The sequence below is a fragment of the Engystomops pustulosus genome, chromosome 10, assembly GCF_040894005.1.
Source record: "Engystomops pustulosus chromosome 10, aEngPut4.maternal, whole genome shotgun sequence".
NCBI classification, from domain to species: Eukaryota; Metazoa; Chordata; class Amphibia; order Anura; family Leptodactylidae; genus Engystomops; species Engystomops pustulosus.
In genome coordinates, this window is record NC_092420.1 from 55,768,356 (window position 1) to 55,795,005 (window position 26,650).

Below are 26,650 nucleotides of genomic sequence, written 5' to 3' on the forward strand. Positions count from 1 at the left end.
GCGATTACCCTTCATTGGCAACTGTGGTTGCTTCCCTTCATCAAATCTACTGTTTACAAGGAACACAGAACCAGGCCTTACCATGTTCTTTAAATTGGATTGTCTGTTATGGGACAGACCCATTAGCCAATTCTTATATCAGATATGTAATATAGCTTTCTGTAGGAAGCACTACAAAACTACAAAAAGCATTACCTTTTTAATCTACAAAACTGAGAACCAATTCTCTGAGGGCTCAATGCCCATCAATTTGCCAGATTCTTGACTATATGACATATTGTAGCATGCTAGAGGGCTATATCTTAAGGGGAGTATACCACCACCACCGAGCATACTAATCTGCTGGCAGCAAGCTGTGGTGTTATCAATATTTACAACATACCTTTTTTATTCTTTTCCACCATACTATTTTCAAGATATTCCCAAATAGATCTATATGCTAATGAGACAGTTGGTGTACCCAATTGTATCTTCAGCACATGGAGCACTACTATTCCAGTCTGGACCACTTGATCATCACATAAATAGGTGATTGTGAGAAGCATAAAGGGAGAGGAGAGGGAAGTGCTTGAGGGGGTGGTGGACTCCTTTTACAGGAAATGTATCATCAAAAAACAAGCATTATATACCAAGGACACTTACTCACAGATCCAGGCACTGTGACTATGGTAATCGTCTTATATTTTTTGTACACAGCCTCCTTCCTTCTAAAAGTAACTGTTACAATTATGCTAATGAGGCTGGAGCGCTCCTGAAGGTGTTAACAGAGTTGCTCCCTGCTTCAGCTTCACAGGCTGTTACACTGTTTCCACTCTGCTCCATCAACTCCTCCCCCGTTGCTTTGCCTGACGTAATCTCACTGCAGAAGAGGAAGTTTCAGCACACGTTCCTGTTCCTTGCACATTGTAACAGCCCATGAATCTGCAGAATGGAGAGGCTCTGGTAAGAACCCCAGGAACATTTCCGGCTTATTAGCATACTTTTAAAGTTGATTTTAGAAGGAAGGAAGCCATGGATAACAAAAATAAGAATATTACTACAGTCACAGTGGCTGAATCTATAAGTAATGGGTGTACATCTGGCCCCCCTAGACTATCTAAAGACCATCTTTGATCATGCTCTCGGGTGAGTTTTCAGATGAAGCCAGAAGGTACCTCTGGTTTTCTATATGCACTGTTTAACAACTACTACACCCTTGGTAGTATTACCTCGTTATACTTAGTATTGATTTATATGACTCAGGTTAATATTTGGTCTTGGCCACACTAGGGGAGGCTTATGTATTTTGTGGTTGCCCTTTTTCCAACTGGTGCTATTCTGCTCCAATGAATGTGATATATTTTTATGGATTTCTTTATATTTGAACTGTAATAAAGGGGACATTTTTTACCTATAATTCCTTTGGTAATTTTGTTGTTGCCTGTTAATGAGAAGGTGTACCATGCTGCATTATATACTATAGGGCAGTGATTTTCAACCTAGTGTGCCGCGACACAAGGTTGAGTGTGCCGCGGGGGAAAGTTCCCCGAACTAAGCTGCCCCGATATCGAGCTGCCGCCGCGCCCCCTTATTTATGCCCCATACTTACCTCCAAGCCCCGCGTCGGCGATCCGCCCATCTTCTGTAGCTCCTGCACCGCGCGGCCCATGTCACGTGACTGACGCGACCTGACGTCAGGTCGCGTAAGTCACGTGACCAGAGGCGCGCGGTGCAGGAGCTACAGAAGGTGAGCGGATCGCCATTAGGAGTGAAGGTACGCGGAAGAAGACATCAAGGGTAAGTATATAGGGTTATTATTTGTATAGGGAAGGCAGCTAGGGTCTTTGTTTTTATTAGTAAAGGTAGGCTGGGGCTTTTTATTTGTTAAGGGAGGCCTCTAGGGCCTTTTAATTAGTAAAGGGGGGGGCTCTAGGGCCTTTTAATTAGTAAAGGGGGGCCTCTAGGGCCTTTTAATTAGTAAAGGGGGGCCTCTAGGGCCTTTTTATTAGCAAAGGGGGGTCTCTAGGGCCTTTTAATTAGTAAAGGGGGGGCTCTAGGGCCTTTTAATTAGTAAAGGGGGGGCTCTAGGGCCTTTTAACTAGTAAAGAGAGGCCGCTACGGGCTCTTAATTTGTAAAGGGAGGCCGCCACTGGCTCTTAATTTGTAAAGGGAGACCGCTAGGGTCTTTTAATTAGTAAAGGGGGGCAGCTAGGGGCTTTTTATTAGTAAAGGGAGGCTGCTAGGGGCTTTTTATTATTAAAGGGAGGCAGCCAGGGGCTTTTTATTAGTAAAGGGAGGCAGCCAGGGGCTTTTTATTAGTAAAGGGGGGCAGCTAGGGGCTTTTTATTAGTAAATGGAGGCAGCTAGGGCCTTTTTATTAGTAAAGGGAGGCAGCTAGGGCCTTTTTATTAGTAAAGGGGGGCAGCTAGGGGCTTTTTATTAGTAAAGGGAGGCATCTAGGGACTTTTTATTAGTAAAGGGAGGCTGCTAGGGCCTTTTTATTAGTAAAGGGAGGCAGCTAGGGGCTTTTTATTAGTAAAGGGAGGCAGCTAGGGCCTTTTTTTTAGTAAAGGGAGGCTGCTAGGGCCTTTTTATTAGTAAAGGGAGGCTGCTAGGGGCTTTTTATTAGTAAAGGGAGGCAGCTAGGGGCTTTTTATTAGTAAAGGGAGGCAGCTAGGGCCTTTTTATTAGTAAAGGGAGGCAGCTAGGGCCTTTTTATTAGTAAAGGGGGGCAGCTAGGGGCTTTTTATTAGTAAAGGGAGACCGCTAGGGCCTTTTTATTAGTAAAGGGGGGCAGCTAGGGGCTTTTTATTAGTAAAGGGAGGCTGCTAGGGCCTTTTTATTAGTAAAGGGAGGCAGCTAGGGGCTTTTTATTAGTAAAGGGAGGCAGCTAGGGGCTTTTTATTAGTAAAGGGAGGCAGCTAGTGGCTTTTTATTAGTAAAGGGAGGCAGCTAGGGGCTTTTTATTAGTAAGGGAGGCATCTAAGGGCTTTTTATTAGTAAAGGGAGGCATCTAGGGGCTTTTTATTAGTAAAGGGAGGCAGCTAGGGCCTTTTTATTAGTAAAGGGAGGCAGCTAGGGGCTTTTAATTAGTAAAGGGAGGCAGCTAGGGGCTTTTTATTAGTAAAGGGAGGCAGCTAGGGGCTTTTAATTAGTAAAGGGAGGCATCTAGGGGCTTTTTATTAGTAAAGGGAGGCAGCTAGGGGCTTTTTATTAGTAAAGGGAGGCCGCCAGGGGCTTTTTATTAGTAAAGGGAGGCAGCTAGGGCCTTTTTATTAGTAAAGGGAGGCAGCTAGGGGCTTTTTATTAGTAAAGGGAGGCAGCTAGGGCCTTTTTATTAGTAAAGGGAGGCATCTAGGGGCATTTTATTAGTAAAGGGAGGCAGCTAGGGCCTTTTTATTAGTAAAGGGAGGCCGCTAGAGGTTTTTATTAGTAAAGGGAGGCAGCTAGGGGCTTTTTATTAGTAAAGGGAGGCAGCTAGGGCCTTTTTATTAGTAAAGGGAGGCATCTAGGGGCATTTTATTAGTAAAGGGAGGCAGCTAGGGCCTTTTTATTAGTAAAGGGAGGCCGCTAGAGGTTTTTATTAGTAAAGGGAAGCCGCTAGGGCCTTTTTATTAGTAAAGGGAGGCATCTAGGGGCTTTTTATTAGTAAAGGGAGGCAGCTAGGGCCTTTTTATTAGTAAAGGGAGGCATCTAGGGGCATTTTATTAGTAAAGGGAGGCAGCTAGGGCCTTTTTATTAGTAAAGGGAGGCCGCTAGAGGTTTTTATTAGTAAAGGGAGGCAGCTAGGGGCTTTTTATTAGTAAAGGGAGGCAGCTAGGGCCTTTTTATTAGTAAAGGGAGGCATCTAGGGGCTTTTTATTAGTAAAGGGAGGCATCTAGTGGCTTTTTATTAGTAAAGGGAGGCATCTAGGGGCTTTTTATTAGTAAAGGGAGGCATCTAGGGCCTTTTTATTAGTAAAGGGAGGCCTTTTATGACTGTTTTAGTGCCATTTTGTGCTATTTTGGTTGGTGGTGTGCCTCAGGATTTTCTAAGTTTAAAAAGTGTGCCGCGGCTCAAAAAAGGTTGAAAATCACTGCTATAGGGGACAATTTTTTGGTTTTGCTCTATAAGTAAGTGCACCTGGTTTATCAAGCATGATGTGCATGGTAGATTTCCTTTAAGTTGGCCTCTCTTGTACTTAGGTTATACTGCTGTTCTAAATATTCTACATCTCTCCTGATAAAATGTAAATTGCATCCTGAGAAATGCAGTCTGGCAGTTCTGAAACCAGAGTAGTTAAGGATTTGTGCAGTGTAGCCCAATTTACCCTGCAGTATTACCTGTGATTGGCATTGTAAGACACCATCCTAATACCCTATTCTTGCACTGCTATTATTTATTTGCCAGAATAACAAATGTTCTTCTTTACAATATCTCTGTCTCTCTCTGTCTGTCTCCTGTGTTGCAGAGCTGTCCTCATTGCTGTAAGGAAGGACACCGCAGGTTCCCGCTGGGAAGAATTTGATATGCTGGACAAGCCACAGGAGTTCAAGAAGCAGAATGCATCTCTTTATCCTCTGCCAAGCCTTTGTGCGGTAACGTTTGGACTGTATCAAGTGTGAGTAAAGAGAATATTGTTTTGTCTTTCTATAAAGTTTTGTTAACCGTCCCGTAATATCTCACTAAAGCTATAAACCATGTCTGATTCCGACAGCTGAATTCCTCATTAATGTTCTAATACTACTGCAAAAAGGGGCCAGAATTTTGTTATGATTAAATTTTTGTTTTTGATGTTTTTCCAACACAACGTTAGATAAATGCAGTTAAAAAAATCTAAATGATAAAACTAACATATATGACATTTAACATATTAGAGTCAATGGACCTTCTACTTGGGGATCCTACGCCTGCGCTTCCATATTGGAGGATATCTTTGCTTCTTTCTAACACAATCACCCATTCATTTGAATGGACACCATGTAAAATATGTTTGGGCATTTGCTTTTGATGATGGACCAACAATGATCAGTTAATAGTAGGGGCAAGCAAGTTTTATATTCAGGTTTTTTAGCAATCCATTTCCAAACGTCACCGTTCTAATGGAGAAGTAACAAGGAATGAAATTTCTAGTGATTGGCTTAAATCTATCTACTTAAGACAATTTTTGTTTGAGGATACGGCTACCAGTAGCAGCAAGTGGTACAGCTATTGCTATGTCCATGGCCATAAATATTTCAGGTAAAGCCTTCATTTCACTATTATGAGCAATTGGGGGAATCCATTAAGACTGGTGTTTTGAATGCGCCCCACAACCCCCCCACCACTGGTGGCCCTGTGTCCATATTTGCTAAAAAGTTCTGGCCTCTTAGTGAACATTGTCGCAAAAGCCGCCAGTGCCGACTTGTAGACCAGATCAGAACTGGCAGAATTTTTTGCTATAGGGGGGACAAGCATTCACACCTGCCATTCTCTTCGTCCCGACAGAAAGATGAAAACTGGCGGGGAGGGGAGATTCATGTGTGTTCTATGCCAGAAAACTGATGAATCTCCTCCAATGTGTCCACTCTATACAGTTAGTCCCAAGGTGTGGTTGTAATGCAACCATTATATTAAGGCATTGCTTATAATATTGGTGCCTACAGGTACTATTACATTTGCATTACTGGGCACAGGTAATTTCACTGCGTATAGTCTGGTTGCAAGAAAAAAAAAATCATAATAACAGACTGATACAGATGTGCCACCCATTTCTAGAAATCTTCTAATGTGTAGACCAGTTCTCCTTTTTGTTAGTGAGTGCTATGCCTGGAAGGGAAATAAGATAGATACTTTCAAGACACAATACGTTGCTCTAACACGCCACATGTCTTAATAAATTCTACTTGACAGATGGAGAAGAAATGCACGTTAATTGAAAGCATAAAGTTTCTCCCATGTGCACGTCTTATTGCCGGGTCTTTATCTGTGATTTATGGGCAAGGAGAAGAAGTTATTTTTCTTCACAATGTCCAGAAAACTTCTTTGATTACCAAATCCTGCAGCTGATACATCACAATGAACAGTGGTCTTATTGTTGGTGCCTGTCAAACCGGACCACACTGCCAGCTACTCTCCAGATCAGAGACATGCTGCCCAGGTGCTTCTTGGTATGTCATGGATTTAGTTCTGACTATTTCAGGAATTTTCAAAAATGAAGAAGTTGGAACTTTGAGGCTGAGTACATGTTCAGGCATTGTGGTGGCCTACCACAGGCAGAAACTTTCTTTGTATCAAACTGGATTTTTGCACATTATTTTAGATTACAGCATAAAGACAAATTTTGTGTATTTCAGTTCATTACCATTTTCAGGTTTCCTGTCAACAAATCTAATCTCCATGGAGATTTAGGTTGGCCAGTCTTAGTCCACTACACAGGGGGGAACAGCAATTTTAGTAATTTAGAAAAAAAACTGAAAAAAACAGGGCCTATTTTAGAGCAGTATCAGAAAAAATGTAATTGCCCAGAGGGATAATAAACAGAGGCTTTGGACCATGCCATTTCTTACATACAACTGGATATCACATTTAAGACCAGTTACTTCACAGATTAAGACCAGCTAGGTACAAAAGCAACCTAGAGGTGTAAAGGAAACAGCCCATGTCCAGGAGTCTACAGTATATACTATGGCCCACATTTACTAAACACAGAGCAAACTGCACTCTGTGTATGCAGAGGGCACCAGATTCAGGACTTCTGGAGCCCGTTGCTCATGAATCTGGCCCCTTCTACACTGCCACGACAGAGTGCACCACTTTTTTTTGGTGCACATTTATCATGGGGTGTGCAACACACTTCTGTCGGACTTTGCATTCTAAATGTGGTGCATGGTCCGACTGAGCAATGGAACGCCCATTTTAGTGCAGTATATGTCCCATGCGACACAAGTGTCTCAGATACTTTGTAAATACATATGGAAGCAGTTTGCACTAAAAAGCACATGCAAAGTCAAACAGAAAACTGGTGCAGGGGTTTAATAAATTTGGGCCTATGTCTTTCATCCTGTTTGGGTCAGTGAGCAGATTTTTTAGAAATGCCAAGAACCTTAATATCTGACAGCAGCTCATAATAATCCTTATTAATAATAATAATAATAAAGGTTATTATGACTTAATTCTTAGGAACATTATATAATTCACATCCACAGAGTGTGGCTCTTATACTTCTTACATTTCTCCTTGTTACTGAGATTATTTTAGGTGGAATTATCCACAGCACCCCAATTGTCTGGGACCACTGTGATCATGTGGTTCATACAGAACAGTTGTTTAAAAAAGAAACAAAAAATTCAACCAATAAGGGAATCCGGGAGCAAAGGGATGCTAACCTGAACCCCCTCACCATCCCACACACACAGATGCCACTGCAGTGTTATATTATGGTAGAACAGAAAGCTCTGTTTACGTTTGTTTAAACTTTTTTCTGCTCAAAATTTATATTGTCCACCAGTTTTGTGATCTACGAACTGTATAAATCCAATCTCTTACATGCAATTTACTGTAATAGAAAATAAGTAGAATTTTGGGTGGTAGCAGACTTCTTATCTACCAAACCACTGTGCAGCTGCACATATAGTGTATTCTACTCTCCATTTACAAAATTCTAGCATGATAGAGGTCTATTGGGAGAATAAAGTGGGAGTCCATGGAGGCATTCTGTGATTTCATGTGATCAGATACATTCATGGGGTAGAATTTGCAAATGTTACCAGGTAAAGGAGGTAAAGGACCTTAGATAACATCACAATGGTCACATGGCATGAAGTATTGAATGATGAGGAGGCATAGGGCATAGGGAGGAATAGAAGTGAATGAGAATGGGGGGAGCTGTTGGGATCAGCAGAGCAGAACATGCCTTCTGTAGGCTTGCTCTAGACCTGGTTATATACTAAAAGAAGGGTGTCATTTTGATATCAGGGATCCATGGGACTAGCTGTATTTGTGAAAAATGGGGTGACAAGTTCCCTACAAAGTAGTTCCAACATGGAGCTTTGCATAATATAATTAATTTATTAATTGACAAATTGTTTCCAACTTCATTAATCTGGCTTAAACATAGAACTACTGATGCATTTTTGGAAAAGTCCCATAAAAAGTCTCATAGTCACTCCAATCCCCTGCTGGTGTATATGCTGGGACATTTTATGCATTTGACTTTTGGAAAAAAAATCCCACACAGCAATTAGAGCAAAAGAACAATCTGATCTGATCAGAGCTCCAAAATCAGACAGAACTGTCCCAAGGAGCCGTCAAAAGATAAATGTCTCTATTGTTTCTGCATTTTTTGCCTTGTAACAGCCATGACCTACTCCCAACAGAGCATGACCTTCCTTGAGTTAATGGAAGTTCATCTTTGTTCTTCTTGTTCATCTTAAGATGGCTCTGTCAGTGACCACACAGAATCACTGATGTTCCCACCCTTAAACCTCTTAGTATTTTAACAGATACCTTGGACTCTGGATTTAGAGACAGGGACCATGATTTATTCTCCTGCTCTTCTGCCATGTAAACAATTTGGCCCAAATTTATTGAATTGTGTTTGCACCAGTTTCTGTCTGTCTTTGCACAAAGAACGTGCAAATTGCTTGCACATGTATTTATGTATTTAAGTGTCTGCACCACTTTTGTGTCATGGCTGCACTGTGTCCAAAAAGACAGAATAATGTGCACCTAAAGGGACGTTAGTGTTTAACTGGACCATGTGCCACAATTCTGTCCGGCGTGTGCCACAATTGTGTCTGTGCCACAATTCTGCTGCATTAATAAATTGCACACTTGCCGAGCAGTGCAGGGGGTGCCTGATTTATGAAGACCATGCACCACAATTCAAGAATCTGGCGCCTTGTGCACACGTCGTGCAGTTTGCCATGTTTCTGATAAATGTGGGCCATAGTCTGTAGAAGAAAGCATCCACCACTGTACAGAGCTAAGGTTGGGTAGTGACAATGTAAGAGTGTCTGGTAATAATTGTTATGAATTCTAAAGGATTCTTTAATGAAAAGATAGTGAACTATCCCTTTCAATTTCATTCTCTAGTTTTCTTTGGGCTCATAGCAGCTGTCTCTAGAGAGTCTCAGGAGTTTGATAACGTTAAGTGCCTCTTGACTAATCATTTCTCTGAAACTTCCAAGTGTTGTCTACTCTCTTCTTCTGAAGTTCAGGTTCTACCTGCCTGTATCCCATGAAATATTGGGAAAATATGCAAAATTTTCAAGGATTGGTTAAGGAAAACCACCTCTCTTTTAGCTACCATGTAAGGCAGCTCCCTTGACATTAAGCATGACCTACAAGAGCCCTTATGACATGATGCTGGATTAACACCAAACCAGGATATCTATACCAGAAGGAACAGGCTCCCAACTATTGATATCCTGGTTTGGTTTTAATCCTGCATCATGTCATAAGGCTTCTTGTAGGTCATGCTTGATGTCAAGGGAGCTGCCTTACAAGGTACCTAAAAGAGGTGTGGTTTTCCTTATTCCATCCTGGAAAACTTTGCATATTTTCCCAGAATCCCCCTAGTGGAGCATCCATGGCTATAAGATTCCACATACCTACTTGGTGGCCATAATTGGCAATCTCCGTAAGGAGAACGCTTACTTCCCATCCCATGAAATATTTGCATAAATGTCAATCACCTAAATTCTCATGTACACTGATACATATTTGAGTTTCCTCATCAACTTTCTATGTGACATCTGCTATTTTGTTTTGAATTCAATGGCACCTTGTATTTTACTGGCAGTGCTAAATCTTTGCATGTTTCTGTTGTTGCACTGTAATTTGAAGTTTACCTAAAATCCTAATGAATGAAAGAAAGAAACCTACTTCTTATCTGCAAAGCAGCTGTTTTGTGAGATGGTTCATCCGCTAAAGCCGGTTCCATGGAGGTGGACCATATTGTAAGGAGGCACATCTGGTCAATGTTTCTTTTCATAACATAAGCATGCCACACACACATCAAAGGTTTATGCTTCTGTCTGACTACATATATAATTTACCTAGCAGTCATCCAACCTTGTTATTACCTTCACTGTTCTCATGAATGCACCACCATTTACTGAATTGCACTAATAAATGCACAATATAGTAACTATGAGATAACATCTATAGAATTCGCATCTGAATTAATGAACTGAGGCGACTGTAACACGATTTTACAGTAGTTATGGATTATATATTTTATCAGCAAGTTAAAGGGATGAATGACTTTAATGCCAAGGTCATATCTTTGGTTGATTGTTAAAGGAGTATTCTCATTTGTGCAAATAAATGTCATTGTTTGTATAATGAAAATTACAATTTTCAAATACTTTCTGACTCAATTCCTCACAGTTTCCTAGATCTCTGCTTGCTTTCATTCTATAGGAAGCTTCATTGTTTACTTCCAGTGGATTAAAATCTGACCATGGTCACACAGGTGCACGGCTCGTTAGAACACACAGCTCTGATTACTCTCTATTAGAGATGAGCGAACACTAAAATGCTCGGGTACTCGTTATTCGAGACGAACTTTTCCCGATGCTCGAGTGCTCGTCTCGAATAACGAACCCCATTGAAGTCAATGGGAGACTCGAGCATTTTTCAAGGGGACCAAGGCTCTGCACAGGGAAGCTTGGCCAAACACCTGGGAACCTCAGAAAAGGATGGAAACACCACGGAAATGGACAGGAAACAGCAGGGGCAGCATGCATGGATGCCTCTGAGGCTGCATAATCGCACCATTATGCCAAAATTATGGGCAACAGCATGGCCATGACAGAGTGACAGAATGAAGCTAGATAGCATCTAAAACATCCAATAATTGACCCTGACACTATAGGGGACGGCATGCAGAGGCAGCGGCAGCAGGCTAGAGAGTGTCATGGCGACATACCCTAAATGGACTCAGGCTTCAAACCAATGGGTGGCAGAGAGGAACCAAAGGAGGTGAGCAAGAAGCGCTCAAATAATATCGGTACATGATAAAAGTTTGCCAGTATATTTTGTGGATTACACAGCAGGGTGGCGACAAAGTTAACATGGAAGCCATGAAAACAACCCAAAATTCTGCCTGACACAGCTCGTTTGATAAGGGGACCATGTATGGAGGCAGTGAACTAGTAGTAGATTAAAGGTGCTGCAGTTAAAACTATGTTAGTTGGATCTTGGCATGGAGCTGGCGCTCCGCTGCCAGGCGAGCTTTCGCCAATCCAAGCCCCTGTCTCTAGGCTACTCCCCAAACAGCACTTCTAAGAACCTTTTGTATAAGATCAAGTGTAGTAGCGTTCTTATAAGTTTAGGATATGCCGGGTGAGGGGAATGTAAACAGATGCGCAAGAAGCGCTGAAATAATATCCCTAAATGGTAAAAGTTTGCAAGTATATTTTGGGGATTACACAGCAGGGTGGCGACAAAGTTAACAACTTTGATGTGGAATGCCCTGTAATAGCTCTTGGGCGGTGTGCCTTTTATCGCCTAGGCTCAGCAGTTTCAGCACCGCCTGCTGTCGCTTAGCGACGGCACTGCTGCTGTGCCTAGAGCTACCGACTGATGGCGCCATGCCCACGGATGGTAATTCGGAGGAGGAGGAGGTGGAGGAGGGGTGGGAGGAGGTATAGTAGGCCTTTGAGACCTGGACCGAGGTAGGCCCCGCAATTCTCTGCGTCGGCAGTATATGACCAGCCCCAGGGTCAGACTCGGTCCCAGCCTGCACCAAGTTAAGTGTAGTAGCGTTCTCATAAGTTTGGGATATGGCGGGTGAGGGGAATGTAAACAGATGCGCAAGAAGCGCATGATGCGCATGGAGCTGGCGTTCCGCTGCCAGGCGAGCTTTCGCCAATCCAAGCCCCTGTCTCTAGGCTACTCCCCAAACAGCACTTCTAAGAACCTTTTGTATAAGATCAAGTGTAGTAGCGTTCTTATAAGTTTAGGATATGCCGGGTGAGGGGAATGTAAACAGATGCGCAAGAAGCGCTGAAATAATATCCCTAAATGGTAAAAGTTTGCCAGTATATTTTGTGGATAACACAGCAGGGTGGCGACAAAGTTAACAACTTTGATGTGGAATCCATGAAAACAACCCAAATTTCTGCCTGACACACCTCGTTTGATAAAGGGACGATGTATGGAGGCAGCTATATGGACGACTTTTGGAGGTAGCAATGGAGACAACGTGTGGAGGCTGCTATGGAGACAATTTAATTTGGATAGTGCCTGTATGTGGCAGTCCCAAACATTTTTCAAACCAGAGGAGCAGGTAGGTGGCCCTCCAGTAAAATGGGATAGATTGAGTGCCTGTATGTGGCAGTCCCAAAAATGTTTCAAACCAGAGGAGCAGGTAGGTGGCCCTCCAGTAAAATGGAATAGATTGAGTGCCTGTATGTGGCAGTCCCAAAAATTGTTCAAACCAGAGGAGCAGGTAGGTGGCCCTGCAGTAAAATGGAATAGATTGAGTGCCTGTATGTGGCAGTCCCAAAAATGTTTCAAACCAGAGGAGCAGGTAGGTGGCCCTCCAGTAAAATGGAATAGATTGAGTGCCTGTATGTGGCAGTCCCAAAAATTGTTCAAACCAGAGGAGCAGGTAGGTGGCCCTGCAGTAAAATGGAATAGATTGAGTGCCTGTATGTGGCACTCACAAAAATTGTTTCAAACAGAGGACCGGGTAGGTGGCCCTCCAGAAAAATTAAATGCATGAAGTACTATAGCAAGAGCCAGTGGGCCCTGTCAAAAAATAGCCAGTTTCCTCTGCTTTACTGTACAAAGAGGAGGAGAAGGAGGAAAATGAGGAGGAGGAGGAGGAGTGGATCAATTATTCAGGTTGAGCTTCCTTCACCTGGTGGAGATTGGAAATTCTGAGAAATCCAGCCTTTATTCATTTTAATAAGCGTCAGCCTGTCAGCGCTGTCAGTCGACAGGCGTGTACGCTTATCGGTGATGATGCCACCAGCTGCACTGAAAACCCGCTCGGACAAGACGCTAGCGGCAGGGCAGGCAAGAACCTCCAAGGCGTACAGCGCCAGTTCGTGCCACATGTCCAGCTTTGAAACCCAGTAGTTGTAGGGAGCTGTGTGATCATTTAGGACGATGGTATGGTCAGCTACGTACTCCCTCACCATCTTTCTGTAAAGATCAGCCCTACTCTGCCGAGACTGGGGACAGGTGACAGTGTCTTGCTGGGGTGACATAAAGCTGGCAAAAGCCTTGTAAAGCGTACCCTTGCCAGTGCTGGACAAGCTGCCTGCTCGCCTACTCTCCCTCGCTACTTGTCCCGCAGAACTACGCACTCTGCCGCTAGCGCTGTCAGAAGGGAAATACTGTTTCAGCTTGTGCACCAGGGCCTGCTGGTATTCATGCATTCTCACACTCCTTTCCTCTCCAGGGATGAGAGTGGGAAGATTTTGCTTGTACCGTGGGTCCAGGAGAGTGAACACCCAGTAATCGGTGCTGGAATAAATTCTTTGAACGCGAGGGTCACGGGATAGGCAGCCTAGCATGAAATCTGCCATATGCGCCAGAGTACCAACGCGTAAGAATTCACTCCCCTCACTGGCCTGACTGTCCATTTCCTCCTCCTCCAACTCCTCCAACTCCTCTTCTTCTGCCCATACACGCTGAACAGTGAAGGACTCAACAATGGTCCCCTCTTGTGTCTCGCCAACATTCTCCTCCTCTTCCTCCTCATCCTCCTCCACCTCCACCTCCTCCGATATGCGCTGAGAAACAGACCTCAGGGTGCTTTGGCTATCAACAAGGGAATATTCTTCCCCCGTCTCTTGTGACGAGCGCAAAGCTTCCGACTTCATGCTGACCAGAGAGTTTTTCAACAGGCCAAGCAGCGGGATGGTGAGGCTGATGATGGCGGCATCGCCACTGACCATCTGTGTTGACTCCTCAAAGTTACTCAGCACCTGACAGATATCAGACATCCACGTCCACTCCTCATTGTAGACTTGAGGAAGCTGACTGACCTGACTACCAGTTCTGGTGGAAGTTGACATCTGGCAGTCTACAATCGCTCTGCGCTGCTGGTAAACTCTGGATAACATGGTCAGTGTTGAATTCCACCTCGTGGGCACGTCGCACAACAGTCGGTGAGCGGGCAGTTGGAGGCGGCGCTGCGCTGCCCTGAGAGTGGCAGCATCTGGGCTGGACTTCCTGAAATGCGCACAGATGCGGCGCACCTTCGTGAGCAAATCAGACAGATTGGGGTATGTCTTGAGGAAACGCTGCACTATCAGATTTAACACATGGGCCAGGCATGGCACATGTGTCAGTCTGCCGAGTTGCAGAGCCGCCACCAGGTTACGGCCGTTGTCACACACAACCATTCCCGGCTTGAGGTTCAGCGGTGCCAGCCACAGATCAGTCTGCGCCGTGATGCCCTGTAATAGCTCTTGGGCGGTGTGCCTTTTGTCGCCTAGGCTCAGCAGTTTGAGCACCGCCTGCTGTCGCTTAGCGACGGCACTGCTGCTGTGCCTAGAGCTACCGACTGATGGCGCCGTGCCCACGGATGGTAGTTCGGAGGAGGAGGTGGAGGAGGGGTGGGAGGAGGAGGAGGCATAGTAGGCCTGAAACACCTGGACCGAGGTAGGCCCCGCAATCCTCGGCGTCGGCAGTATATGAGCAGCCCCAGGGTCAGACTCGGTCCCAGCCTCCACCAAGTTAACCCAATGTGCCGTCAGCGATATATAGTGGCCCTGCCCGGCAGCACTCGTCCACGTGTCCGTGGTCAGGTGGACCTTGTCAGAAACGGCGTTGGTCAGGGCACGGATGATGTTGTCTGACACGTGCTGGTGCAGGGCTGGGACGGCACATCGGGAAAAGTAGTGGCGGCTGGGGACCGAATACCGAGGGGCGGCCGCCGCCATGAGGTTGCGAAAGGCCTCGGTCTCTACTAGCCTATAGGGCAGCATCTCCAGGCTAAGCAATCTGGAGATGTGCACATTAAGGGCTTGGGCGTGCGGGTGGGTTGCACTATATTTGCGTTTCCGCTCCAGCGTCTGGGGTATGGAGAGCTGAACGCTGGTGGATGCTGTGGAGGATCGTGGAGGCGACGATGGGGTTTTTGTGGCAGGGTCCTGGGCAGGGGGCTGACTAGCAGCTGACACAGGGGAAGGAGCAGTGGTGTGCACGGCCGGAGGTGAACGGGCTTGTTGCCACTGAGTGGGGTGCTTAGCATTCATATGCCTGCGCATACTGGTGGTAGTTAAGCTAGTAGTGGTGGAACCCCTGCTGAGCCTGGTTTGGCAAATGTTGCACACCACAGTCCGTCGGTCATCCGGTGTTTCCTTAAAGAACCTCCACACTTCTGAAGATCTAGCCCTCGCCGCAAGAGCCCTCACCACGGGAGCTTCACTAGTTGACAGTGGCGCTGATGCACCAGCTCTGGCCCTGCCTCTCCGTCTGGCCCCACCACTGCCTCTTCCAACCTGTTCAGGTCGAGGACTCTCCTCCGTCTCAGAAGCACTGTGTTCACCCGGCCTCTCAACCCAGCTTGGGTCTGTCACCTCATCATCCTCCGATCCCTCAGTCTGCTCCCCCCTCGGACTTCCTGCCCTGACAACAACTTCCCCACTGTCTGACAACCGTGTCTCCTCATCGTCGGACACCTCTTTACACACTTCCACTACGTCAAGAAGGTCATCATCACCCACAGACTGTGACTGGTGGAAAACCTGGGCATCGGAAAATTGCTCAGCAGCAACCGGACAAGTGGTTTGTGACTGTGGGAAGGGTCCAGAAAACAGTTCCTCAGAGTATGCCGGTTCAAATGCCAAATTTTCCTGGGAGGGGGCAGACTGGGGGGGAGGAGGCTGAGGTGCAGGAGCTGGAGGAGTGGCGATTTCGGTGACATGGGTGGACTGCGTGGAAGACTGACTGGTGGTGGACAAATTGCTCGAAGCATTGTCAGCAATCCACGACATCACCTGTTCGCACTGTTCTGGCCTCAACAGTGCTCTACCACGAGTCCCAGTAACTTCAGACATGAACCTAGGGAGTGTAGCTCTGCGGCGTTCCCCTGCTCCCTCATCAGCAGGTGGTGTCTCACCCCGCCCAGGACCACGGCCTCTGACCCCTGCAGTAGTTGGACGCCCACGTCCCCGCCCTCGTCCTCTACCCCTAGCCCTCGGGTTAAACATTTTTAAAATGAGAGTTATAACTTTATTTTTTTTTTTTACTTTTTTTTGTTTTTTTTTGTGTTTTTTTTTTTTTTTTGTGTTTTTTGTTTTTTTTTGAGTTTTTAAAACCAAACAATGCTATCCTATTGCTATGGCTATTTTCTAGCCAAGTATCAAAGGAAGCACAGTACTATGCCAGATGAGATGACACTGAGTTATTGCCTAATAGAAATCCAACCCCTACTGAATTTTGCCACTTCGGCCTTTGCTATGGATATGTGCGCCACTAAGCGCAGAACACAGCGGTCGCAAGTCCCACTACAAATTGCTCAGAATTGGCAAGTACATGCACTGCAGAAACTACAGCCACCAGCAGATCAACCAGAAATCAAATATATAGAACGCTACTGTAGGCTTCAAGATCAAGAAGCTGTTTGTATTCTCCTATGGCTATTTTCTAGCCAAGTATCAAAGGAAGCACAGTACTATGCCGGATGAGATGACACTGAGTTATTGCCTAATAGAAATCCAACCCCTACTGAATTTTGCCACTTCGGCCTTTGCTATGGATATGTGCGCCACTAAGCGCAGAACACAGCGGTCGCAAGTCCCACTACAAATTGCTCAGAATTGGCAAGTACATGCACTGCAGAAACTACAGCCACCAGCAGATCAACCAGAAATCAAATATATAGAACGCTACTGTAGGCTTCAAGATCAAGAAGCTGTTTGTATTCTCCTATGGCTATTTTCTAGCCAAGTATCAAAGGAAGCACAGTACTATGCCGGATGAGATGACACTGAGTTATTGCCTAATAGAAATCCAACCCCTACTGAATTTTGCCACTTCGGCCTTTGCTATGGATATGTGCGCCACTAAGCGCAGAACACAGCGGTCGCAAGTCCCACTACAAATTGCTCAGAATTGGCAAGTACATGCACTGCAGAAACTACAGCCACCAGCAGATCAACCAGAAATCAAATATATAGAACGCTACTGTAGGCTTCAAGAAGCTGTTTGTATTCTCCTATGGCTATTTTCTAGCCAAGTATCAAAGGAAGCACAGTACTATGCCAGATGAGATGACACTGAGTTATTGCCTAATAGAAATCCAACCCCTACTGAATTTTGCCACTTCAGCCTTTGCTATGGATATGTGCGCCACTAAGCGCAGAACACAGCGGTCGCAAGTCCCACTACAAATTGCTCAGAATTGGCAAGTACATGCACTGCAGAAACTACAGCCACCAGCAGATCAACCAGAAATCAAATATATAGAACGCTACTGTAGGCTTCAAGATCAAGAAGCTGTTTGTATTCTCCTATGGCTATTTTCTAGCCAAGTATCAAAGGAAGCACAGTACTATGCCGGATGAGATGACACTGAGTTATTGCCTAATAGAAATCCAACCCCTACTGAATTTTGCCACTTCGGCCTTTGCTATGGATATGTGCGCCACTAAGCGCAGAACACAGCGGTCGCAAGTCCCACTACAAATTGCTCAGAATTGGCAAGTACATGCACTGCAGAAACTACAGCCACCAGCAGATCAACCAGAAATCAAATATATAGAACGCTACTGTAGGCTTCAAGATCAAGAAGCTGTTTGTATTCTCCTATGGCTATTTTCTAGCCAAGTATCAAAGGAAGCACAGTACTATGCCGGATGAGATGACACTGAGTTATTGCCTAATAGAAATCCAACCCCTACTGAATTTTGCCACTTCGGCCTTTGCTATGGATATGTGCGCCACTAAGCGCAGAACACAGCGGTCGCAAGTCCCACTACAAATTGCTCAGAATTGGCAAGTACATGCACTGCAGAAACTACAGCCACCAGCAGATCAACCAGAAATCAAATATATAGAACGCTACTGTAGGCTTCAAGAAGCTGTTTGTATTCTCCTATGGCTATTTTCTAGCCAAGTATCAAAGGAAGCACAGTACTATGCCAGATGAGATGACACTGAGTTATTGCCTAATAGAAATCCAACCCCTACTGAATTTTGCCACTTCAGCCTTTGCTATGGATATGTGCGCCACTAAGCGCAGAACACAGCGGTCGCAAGTCTCACTACAAATTGCTCAGAATTGGCAAGTACATGCACTGCAGAAACTACAGCCACCAGCAGATCAACCAGAAATCAAATATATAGAACGCTACTGTAGGCTTCAAGAAGCTGTTTGTATTCTCCTATGGCTATTTTCTAGCCAAGTATCAAAGGAAGCACAGTACTATGCCAGATGAGATGACACTGAGTTATTGCCTAATAGAAATCCAACCCCTACTGAATTTTGCCACTTCAGCCTTTGCTATGGATATGTGCGCCACTAAGCGCAGAACACAGCGGTCGCAAGTCTCACTACAAATTGCTCAGAATTGGCAAGTACATGCACTGCAGAAACTACAGCCACCAGCAGATCAACCAGAAATCAAATATATAGAACGCTACTGTAGGCTTCAAGAAGCTGTTTGTATTCTCCTATGGCTATTTTCTAGCCAAGTATCAAAGGAAGCACAGTACTATGCCAGATGAGATGACACTGAGTTATTGCCTAATAGAAATCCAACCCCTACTTAATTTTGCCACTTCAGCCTTTGCTATGGATATGTGCGCCACTAAGCGCAGAACACAGCGGTCGCAAGTCTCACTACAAATTGCTCAGAATTGGCAAGTACATGCACTGCAGAAACTACAGCCACCAGCAGATCAACCAGAAATCAAATATATAGAACGCTACTGTAGGCTTCAAGAAGCTGTTTGTATTCTCCTATGGCTATTTTCTAGCCAAGTATCAAAGGAAGCACAGTACTATGCCAGATGAGATGACACTGAGTTATTGCCTAATAGAAATCCAACCCCTACTGAATTTTGCCACTTCAGCCTTTGCTATGGATATGTGCGCCACTAAGCGCAGAACACAGCGGTCGCAAGTCTCACTACAAATTGCTCAGAATTGGCAAGTACATGCACTGCAGAAACTACAGCCACCAGCAGATCAACCAGAAATCAAATATATAGAACGCTACTGTAGGCTTCAAGAAGCTGTTTGTATTCTCCTATGGCTATTTTCTAGCCAAGTATCAAAGGAAGCACACTACTATGCCAGATGAGATGACACTGAGTTATTGCCTAATAGAAATCCAACCCCTACTAAATTTTCCCACTTCGGTCTTTGCTATGGATATGTGTGCCACTAAGAGCTAAACACAACGGTAGCAAGTCCCCCTGCTAATTCCTCACAAAATGGTAAAAGATGCAAATTAAAATAAAAAAAGTAGAACGTTATTGTAGCCCTAAGAAGGGCTGTTGGGTTCTTTGAGAATCACTCCTGCCTAACAGTAAGCTAATAGAACACCCTAACGCTTTCCCTGAGCAGCAGCAGCTCTCTCCCTAGCGGCATCCAGAGACAGAATGATCCGAGCAGCGCGGCCAGCGGCTAGTCTATCCCAGGGTCACCTGATCTGGCCAGCCAACCACTGCTATCGACGTGTAAGGGTACCACGTCATGCTGGGTGGAGTGCAGAGTCTCCTGGCTTGTGATTGGCTCTGTTTCTGGCCGCCAAAAAGCAAAACGGCGGGAGCTGCCATTTTCTCGAGCGGGCGAAGTATTCGTCCGAGTAACGAGCAGTTTCGAGTACCCTAATGCTCGACCGAGCATCAAGCTCGGACGAGCATGTTCGCTCATCTCTACTCTCTATCATAATAACGAGATGCACACCTGTGTGACCATGGTCAGATTTATGTCCACAGGAAGTAAACTAGAAACGTTCTATAGTATGACAGCAAGCAGAGATCTAGAAAACTAGAGGAATTGATACAAAAAGTACAGTATATTGGAAAAAATGTATCACTTTTCATGTATACAATGCAACATTAATTTGCCAAAATGACAATACCCCTTTAAGAATAGGCCCCCAAAAAGGGGTGCTAGCCGTGATTTTCAGAAGAGAAGTGGCTTCTCATTTATGGTCACATGTCAAATAGAATGAACAAAAGCCTACAAGTAATTGCATGTTGTCCATACAGATTCTTATAAAATTCCTCATTCCTATAAATAAGGAAATCTAAGCAGGATAGCACAACTCTCTGATGAGTTTTCTCTGAACAGAAGATCTTGGGAAAGAAAGGATCGAGCATGTTGAACTTTAACATGCCCAGTCCTCTGATACAAGGAGATAATACAGGTAGTCCCCGAATTAAGAACACTCTACTTACATAAAACCCCTAGTTACAAACAAACCTCTCTGCTCTCTTTGATCTCTCTGCATGCCAGTCATTTACTGAACTTTATCCTCAGGCACCAGTTATATACTGTGAGGTGTCTGCAATGAAGCTTTAGTCTAGTTGTCTGTCCCACTTTTTTTAGAAACCATCATGAATTTCATGCTATTACCAAAATGCTATGCAGCACAATGTAGAGATTGGTCAATTTGCCATTAACTATAGGTTATATATGGTCCCAATTTCCAATTTTAACATTTCATAGATTTCAATCAGTTCAATAACTGCCTGATGTATCTTAATACATCAGATTTTATCTAACAGGAAGAACAATCAAACGCCCTTTTATGGTTTTCATTAACCTCCAATGGATAAAAGCTTCTCCTATTACAAGTGACACAGTATAAACCACTTTCAGAAACCTCCAAACCAGATGGTAATATCATTACACTATTACATAAAGCTATAAGTAACACCATCATTGGGATATATTCCAAAAAAGTGAGGCATAATGGTCCACATATATCAATGAAAACGGAATCATGTAATGTATCCTTCCTTTCCACCCAGTTTTTCAATATAGGTTTTATTATATGATCCATTTAATATACAGTATATCCATGCCATTTACTACAAAATGGTCAATATCTGGGGGACTTTGCTTTAGTACAGGACGGCTATTGGTAGATAAAGATGACGTGTACGTCATGTAACTCCAGTGTATCCATTCTATACATTCACAGCCACCATTCACACCCTCTTTGTACAGATGACCTGTATTCCATAGATGCCTTTTGTAGAGGTCTCGCTGGACACCAGTGAACCTAGAACAATAGCAGCATTCTCCATCCATGTGTTTCTTGAATTAGCTAAGTGTGATCCTAAATCTCCTGAAAAAAGACTTTTACACCTCCCCTGTGTTAGCAGCAGGCTGTTTGCTCTTTCACTTGGGACAGACTTAGACCACATGTGTTTACTTTATCTCTTGTGTTTCATGGGTCACAGGACTTACAGTTATAGAATGGAAGCATATGTGAGGAGGCCACCACGGCCCTAGCCATAAGTGCCAACATGGGCTTCTATAATGGTACATACCAAATAAAGGAGATTGCGAGAGTCAATGTAAGAATAAATTCCAAATGTATAATATATAAAATATCAATGCCAATAACTAACTAGTATCATACATTTTCGAAACACCTTCAATATAAAAGCAAATCTTTATCTCCATCATAGAAACGAATTCTGAACAGTGATGACAACTCCAAGGGTGTGTAGCTTTGCACCCACTGATCTGATTTGGCAAAAGTTACTGTTTTATGGAGGCTGCCAGATTCTCTCTGACTCTTAAACATGACATCATTGGAAAAGGATTTGGCAAATAATATACAATATATAAGGTCTGTCCCATGATCCACTTGGGCAATCTTCCATTTCTAATTCCACAAGTTATGAGTGTTATTAGAGTAGAGAATGACGGATATTATTATCTCTATTACAGTTATTGCTTGCCAAGTCCGCAGAACTGATTACTACTAGATGGAAGGAGTTTCCAACCAATGTAATAGAATCACACAAAGACGTCCCTCAATGAATGAGAATTTCTCGATTTATACCAAACATGAGCTGTATCTGATGGCTCTATCTTTGGCAATTGCACATTTGTAGTGTGAACTAAGTCAAGGCGAGAGGGAGCTGACTTCAGCCTGGGGGTCTGGGTCTGAAGGCCAGCTGGCCACATGCTAGACACACTGCAAAGTAATCAGCTCCAAGTGGAGAGCAATGTCTGGCGTGAGCTTCAAGTCACTCAAGTATTTCTCATCACTGTGTAAGGCCCTTAAATCACACATGCTACTTAAGAAGTATCTATTTTCTGCAAACAGCCTAGAAATAGGGGCCCTTGTTGGACAAATGAGGAATGCTTTATCTCTCCCACAGAATCAATGGATCTTACAGAGAATTCAGCTCAAAGGGACATTCTAAAAATCCACATAGCACTCATATTTCAGTGTCAGCTACAAGTCAGAGGTGCAAGAAGCCTTAAACACGCCCCTCGGCCATGAAAGGAGAGACAGGCTGAGGAAAAAGCCAGGCCCTGTTCCTGTTGTTTTTTTAAGCAAACCCTGAGTGTCTGCTCTTCTAACCATTTCACCTGCTGATCCCTGGGACTCAAGTCAATTCCTGCTTTCCAACGACCAACCTTTCCCAACCCACAGGGTTTATTTAATCATTTCGCCTCAGCCTTGCTGGATTCATACCTCCAAACAAAGTGTCAATTGTGACTCTGTTTTTGCATGGGGACATTTTTAACATTTCTATGTTATTTTTTTTTACTACTGAAAGTAAAATACTGTCAAGAGCACAAAACACTATTTAATCCCCTGACTAATATCAGCTAGGAATAATACTCAGAAACTGGACCGAGCTGGGGTTCTCTAAACCTTGCCCTTTATTTAGACTACAAATCGAGACGACACATAGTGATTCAGAAACAATCACTGCAAAAATGTGGAAACTTTTTGGATATACAAACAATCACATTCATCTAAATGAAGTCAACTTATTGTAATGCGACATATACAAAGAGAAAGAGCACATCTATACACTTTACCTATAAAAAAGTGGGGTTTAATAGAAATGTATATAATCCATATACGTCAGTTTTATAGTTTTTGGTTTCTCACATGTCCTTTGCACATCTGACTTATTATAAGAAGCCAATTGAGGATAATACATTATAAAACCAACCGGATTCCATTTTATACTTGGCAGCAGACGAAAGAGTGAACTGACGTTTTCTACATCTGTATTTTTTACTTTCTTCTTTCTAACTTTGTCTGATTTTAAGTGTTATTAGCTTCTTGTCTCCACATGTCTGGGATCCTAAGGGGCCTTACTATAAGTAACTCTTTATAACATTTACAGGATAGGGTTACACAACCAACGCTATGGAAGCACACACGTCTAATGTTATAGTGTGTGTAGATTCTTCCAAAGTTACAATTTACTATACGTTAATGTTGGTCAATATGTGTCTTTTGTATTTGTAACTGAAATTTAAATTCCAGTAACACTGTTGCCAAAAGCAGTGAATAAGCTTTTGATTATAAGGCCTGCGATTTAAGGTTTAGGCCTGTGTGGATATTAAAGAGTTAACATTCTTAGGGATCAGATTCCATATCTGATTTCAAGTCTGAATAATGTCATAGAATGCAGAGCAGAAGTATTGACCGTGACTTAGAGGGAATAAGTGTAACTTGACTTCAGTCTCCGTTTTTCTTAAGACCTGTCTATAAGTGGCAATTTCTGTAGGAAACTACTATAATGACAGGGATCTCAAGTCTATATTCCAGGCTCTTTCCAATCTTCTCTGTCCTACTAATTCATACCATACAATTATCTGCTGTGCAAACCACTGAACATTCCTAAAGGGAACAGACAAAGGAAATCATGTATTACACGGTCTGTGTCTAGGAACGCCTGACTGTTCCTACATATTAACAATGAAATAACTATGTATATATATAGATGTCATTTCACATGTAGATGTTGGCTAAAAAGATCTCAAGTAATAGTTCTTTAACCTTTTCAGAATGTTACTTAAAAATAGCAGAAACACAGTATAAAGTTTCTGATACATAACCACATAGAAACACAACTACATATGTAGCAGAGCTGAATGTGTTAGCCTGCCTAGCACTCCTATGTATGACTTCTAATATAATGAGGACATATTTTATATTCAAGTTACTGCTCTACATGGCCTGAATATTACTAGATACCAAATTGACGTATGGAATGGATAAGCAGAATCTGTGTAGTTCATGTAGGCTGTATATGTGCGTATTCACACTGAGAGAAAATAGTGTAAGACCTTGTCACATTGCTAATCTATCCTGCTCAGAATCATATGAGAGGATTTGATTTCCTTTCTTCAGTATAAAGAATCCTCAGTTCACCTTTTCCGGAGCTTAATGAGTGTGAGAGACCAGAAGGGGGCAGAATGGAGGCCGCCTGCACACTACACTACTGTGTCTACAACCTTCTTACTAGACAAATATTGCCACAGCTACCATCCAGAAGCCTTCAACACAGTGCACCTATTATATCACCTACTGAAGGTTACTTGTTATACATGATACTTATTCCAAGGAACCGCATCGCTAAATACAACATGTTCTTCTACCTATAAATTGTATTACACCTTTAATATTAAAATGATATCTGTGATCAAGGTGAGTAGCACAATATAGAAGCACTGCCTGATCTACAGCTTGACTTTCACCCCTATCGGACCAGGACAGTTATGTTAGGCTTCCTATACTGGTGTCTGGAAAAGTCATAGTATATTTTACTGCATGGAGATATGCATCAGCTTCATGCTATAAAATATAGAAGATATTATGCTAGTTAAAGGCAGATGTTATCATATCACACCTATCCATATATTTAAATCATTAATATTCCATGGTAGGTACTAAGTATTTAGAAACACACACACACACACATATATATATATATATATATATATATATATATATATATATATATATGTATATATATATATATATATATATATATATATATATATGTATATGTATATATATATATATATATATATATATATATATATATATATATATGCATGTAGCTCCAATATTAATCTATATCTGTGTCACATAAGTCTATCATCAAAAATTGCATCTCAATTTTACAGAAATTAAAACACTATGTATAAAAGTATTCACACTATACACAGTGGATTATAGTCCACATTATAGTAGATTTACACAAGCTTTGAGATGTGCAACTACAAGGGCTTTGTAGTATTTGTAGTTCCACTATCTGGAGGCTCACAGATTACACATGACTTTCAGACTAAGGGGACACTTACTGATCAATAGATCTCCTTCAGTTGCTAACGGAATATAAACTACTACATGATGCACCAGAAGTTTTTAGTTGCATCACTAGAAGGATTCTCAGGTACCCAGGAATCCTGGAGAAAGATGCCCATAGTAATCTAAGGTATATAGGGACAGATTCTAGAAAAGTATTCTTTGCATCCCAAAGTAACTCCCTATCTTGGGTCTGTACTGTGAAAGTGGTGGGGTCTGTGTGTCTGGTTCCACCCCTCTCATAGACGTGTCTGAATGTGACATCCCCTGGGGGGAGGAATTCCTAGCACACAGGGATCATTGCAGAGAAGAAAAAAAATCCACCCTTCTAGCCCTGTCCATAGACACCTAACGGACCACCATCCATCACCTTTATCTCACACCTCCCAGGACAGGAGGACCATCCAGCATCCTAACAAACTTCCACTGCTCCAGAGCACAGTGCCTGCTGATGAAGGGTTACTGTCCCCCCAGACCTGTCACCTATGACCCCACATTACACCCCATCCCTGATCCCTGCACAGAGGTGCTGGATGTGCCCCCATCTTCCCATTAAATGAATGAAGTCTACATGAAGCACAGTATCAAAGTGAGTGCACTCAGGAATGGTGTGATGGAATCTTGTAGTAGATGATTATCCTCAGAACTTTCTGTCCAGGTCTGTTACATTTCCTGAGTTTTGATGTGGATGTGAAGGAGGAGCACATTTGTCCCCTAGTTTTTTTTGTATTGTCTTACCTCCTCTGACCTCTGCAGCTTGGAAAAGGAAAGTCAAAGTGATGAGAATTAGGGAGCTAAGGGATGAATCCCACAACCTCCTTTTCGTTTTCCACCTTGTGTTCCACCTCTCCATCTCCAACTCCAAATTCTGGGAGCCCCCCAGATGATAAGTATCTCAGGATTCAATCTACAGCACCAACTCCTTCCAAAAGTCCAGGAGGTGATCACTACACAGCCATAAGGAGGAAGAAACCCAAAAGTCTGACAGGGGGAGGGGGGCTTTTCTTCTCCTTTGCCCAGCTGAGATGTGTTCCTCCCCAGTCCCCTGCCTGCAGACTGAAGAAGGTATGAGGGCTTTAATCAAAATGCAAACCTCTCTCTCTCCTCCTAAAGTCCCACCGTCAGAGGGCTGGGCTAAGACCCCTCTGCTGGGTCTCCAGGCATTCTCCAGCCTTCCTCTGCTAGCAAATAGTATGCAGCTTCCAAAAATCAGAGACCCTCCCCAAAGACAGGACTCTCCAGGTTGGTCCTGCCCCATCTCCCACCCTCCCAAAATAGAGGGCTCCAGCTATATTTGTTCAGAGGGCTGAGGACAGGGGGGAATGTAGAAGAGGGTGACAGCTCCTTCCAGGCTTCTGGTCTTCGTGTGCTCAGTCCTGCTTCTCTAACCTGTGCCTGCACTGATGATCTGAGAGTTAACCCCCAG

At 43.5% G+C, this 26,650-nt stretch overlaps 1 protein-coding gene across 7 annotated transcripts in view; it reads right to left on the bottom strand.

Annotated features, from left to right (window-relative positions):
* Window positions 1-26,384, bottom strand: part of COL11A1 (collagen type XI alpha 1 chain) — a 155,893-nt gene extending 129,509 nt beyond the window's left edge. For 3 of the 7 annotated variants that reach the window (XM_072128040.1, XM_072128039.1, XM_072128036.1), the window contains exon 1: window positions 25,963-26,382. In XM_072128040.1, coding sequence (XP_071984141.1) covers window positions 25,963-26,077 — 115 coding nt within the window. In that variant the 5' untranslated portion in view covers window positions 26,078-26,382. Of the gene's footprint in view, window positions 1-25,962 lie in introns of all 7 variants that reach the window. The other 4 variants (XM_072128035.1, XM_072128041.1, XM_072128037.1 and 1 more) reach the window with 2 other exon arrangements.
* Between the last annotated feature and the right edge of the window lie 266 nt (window positions 26,385-26,650).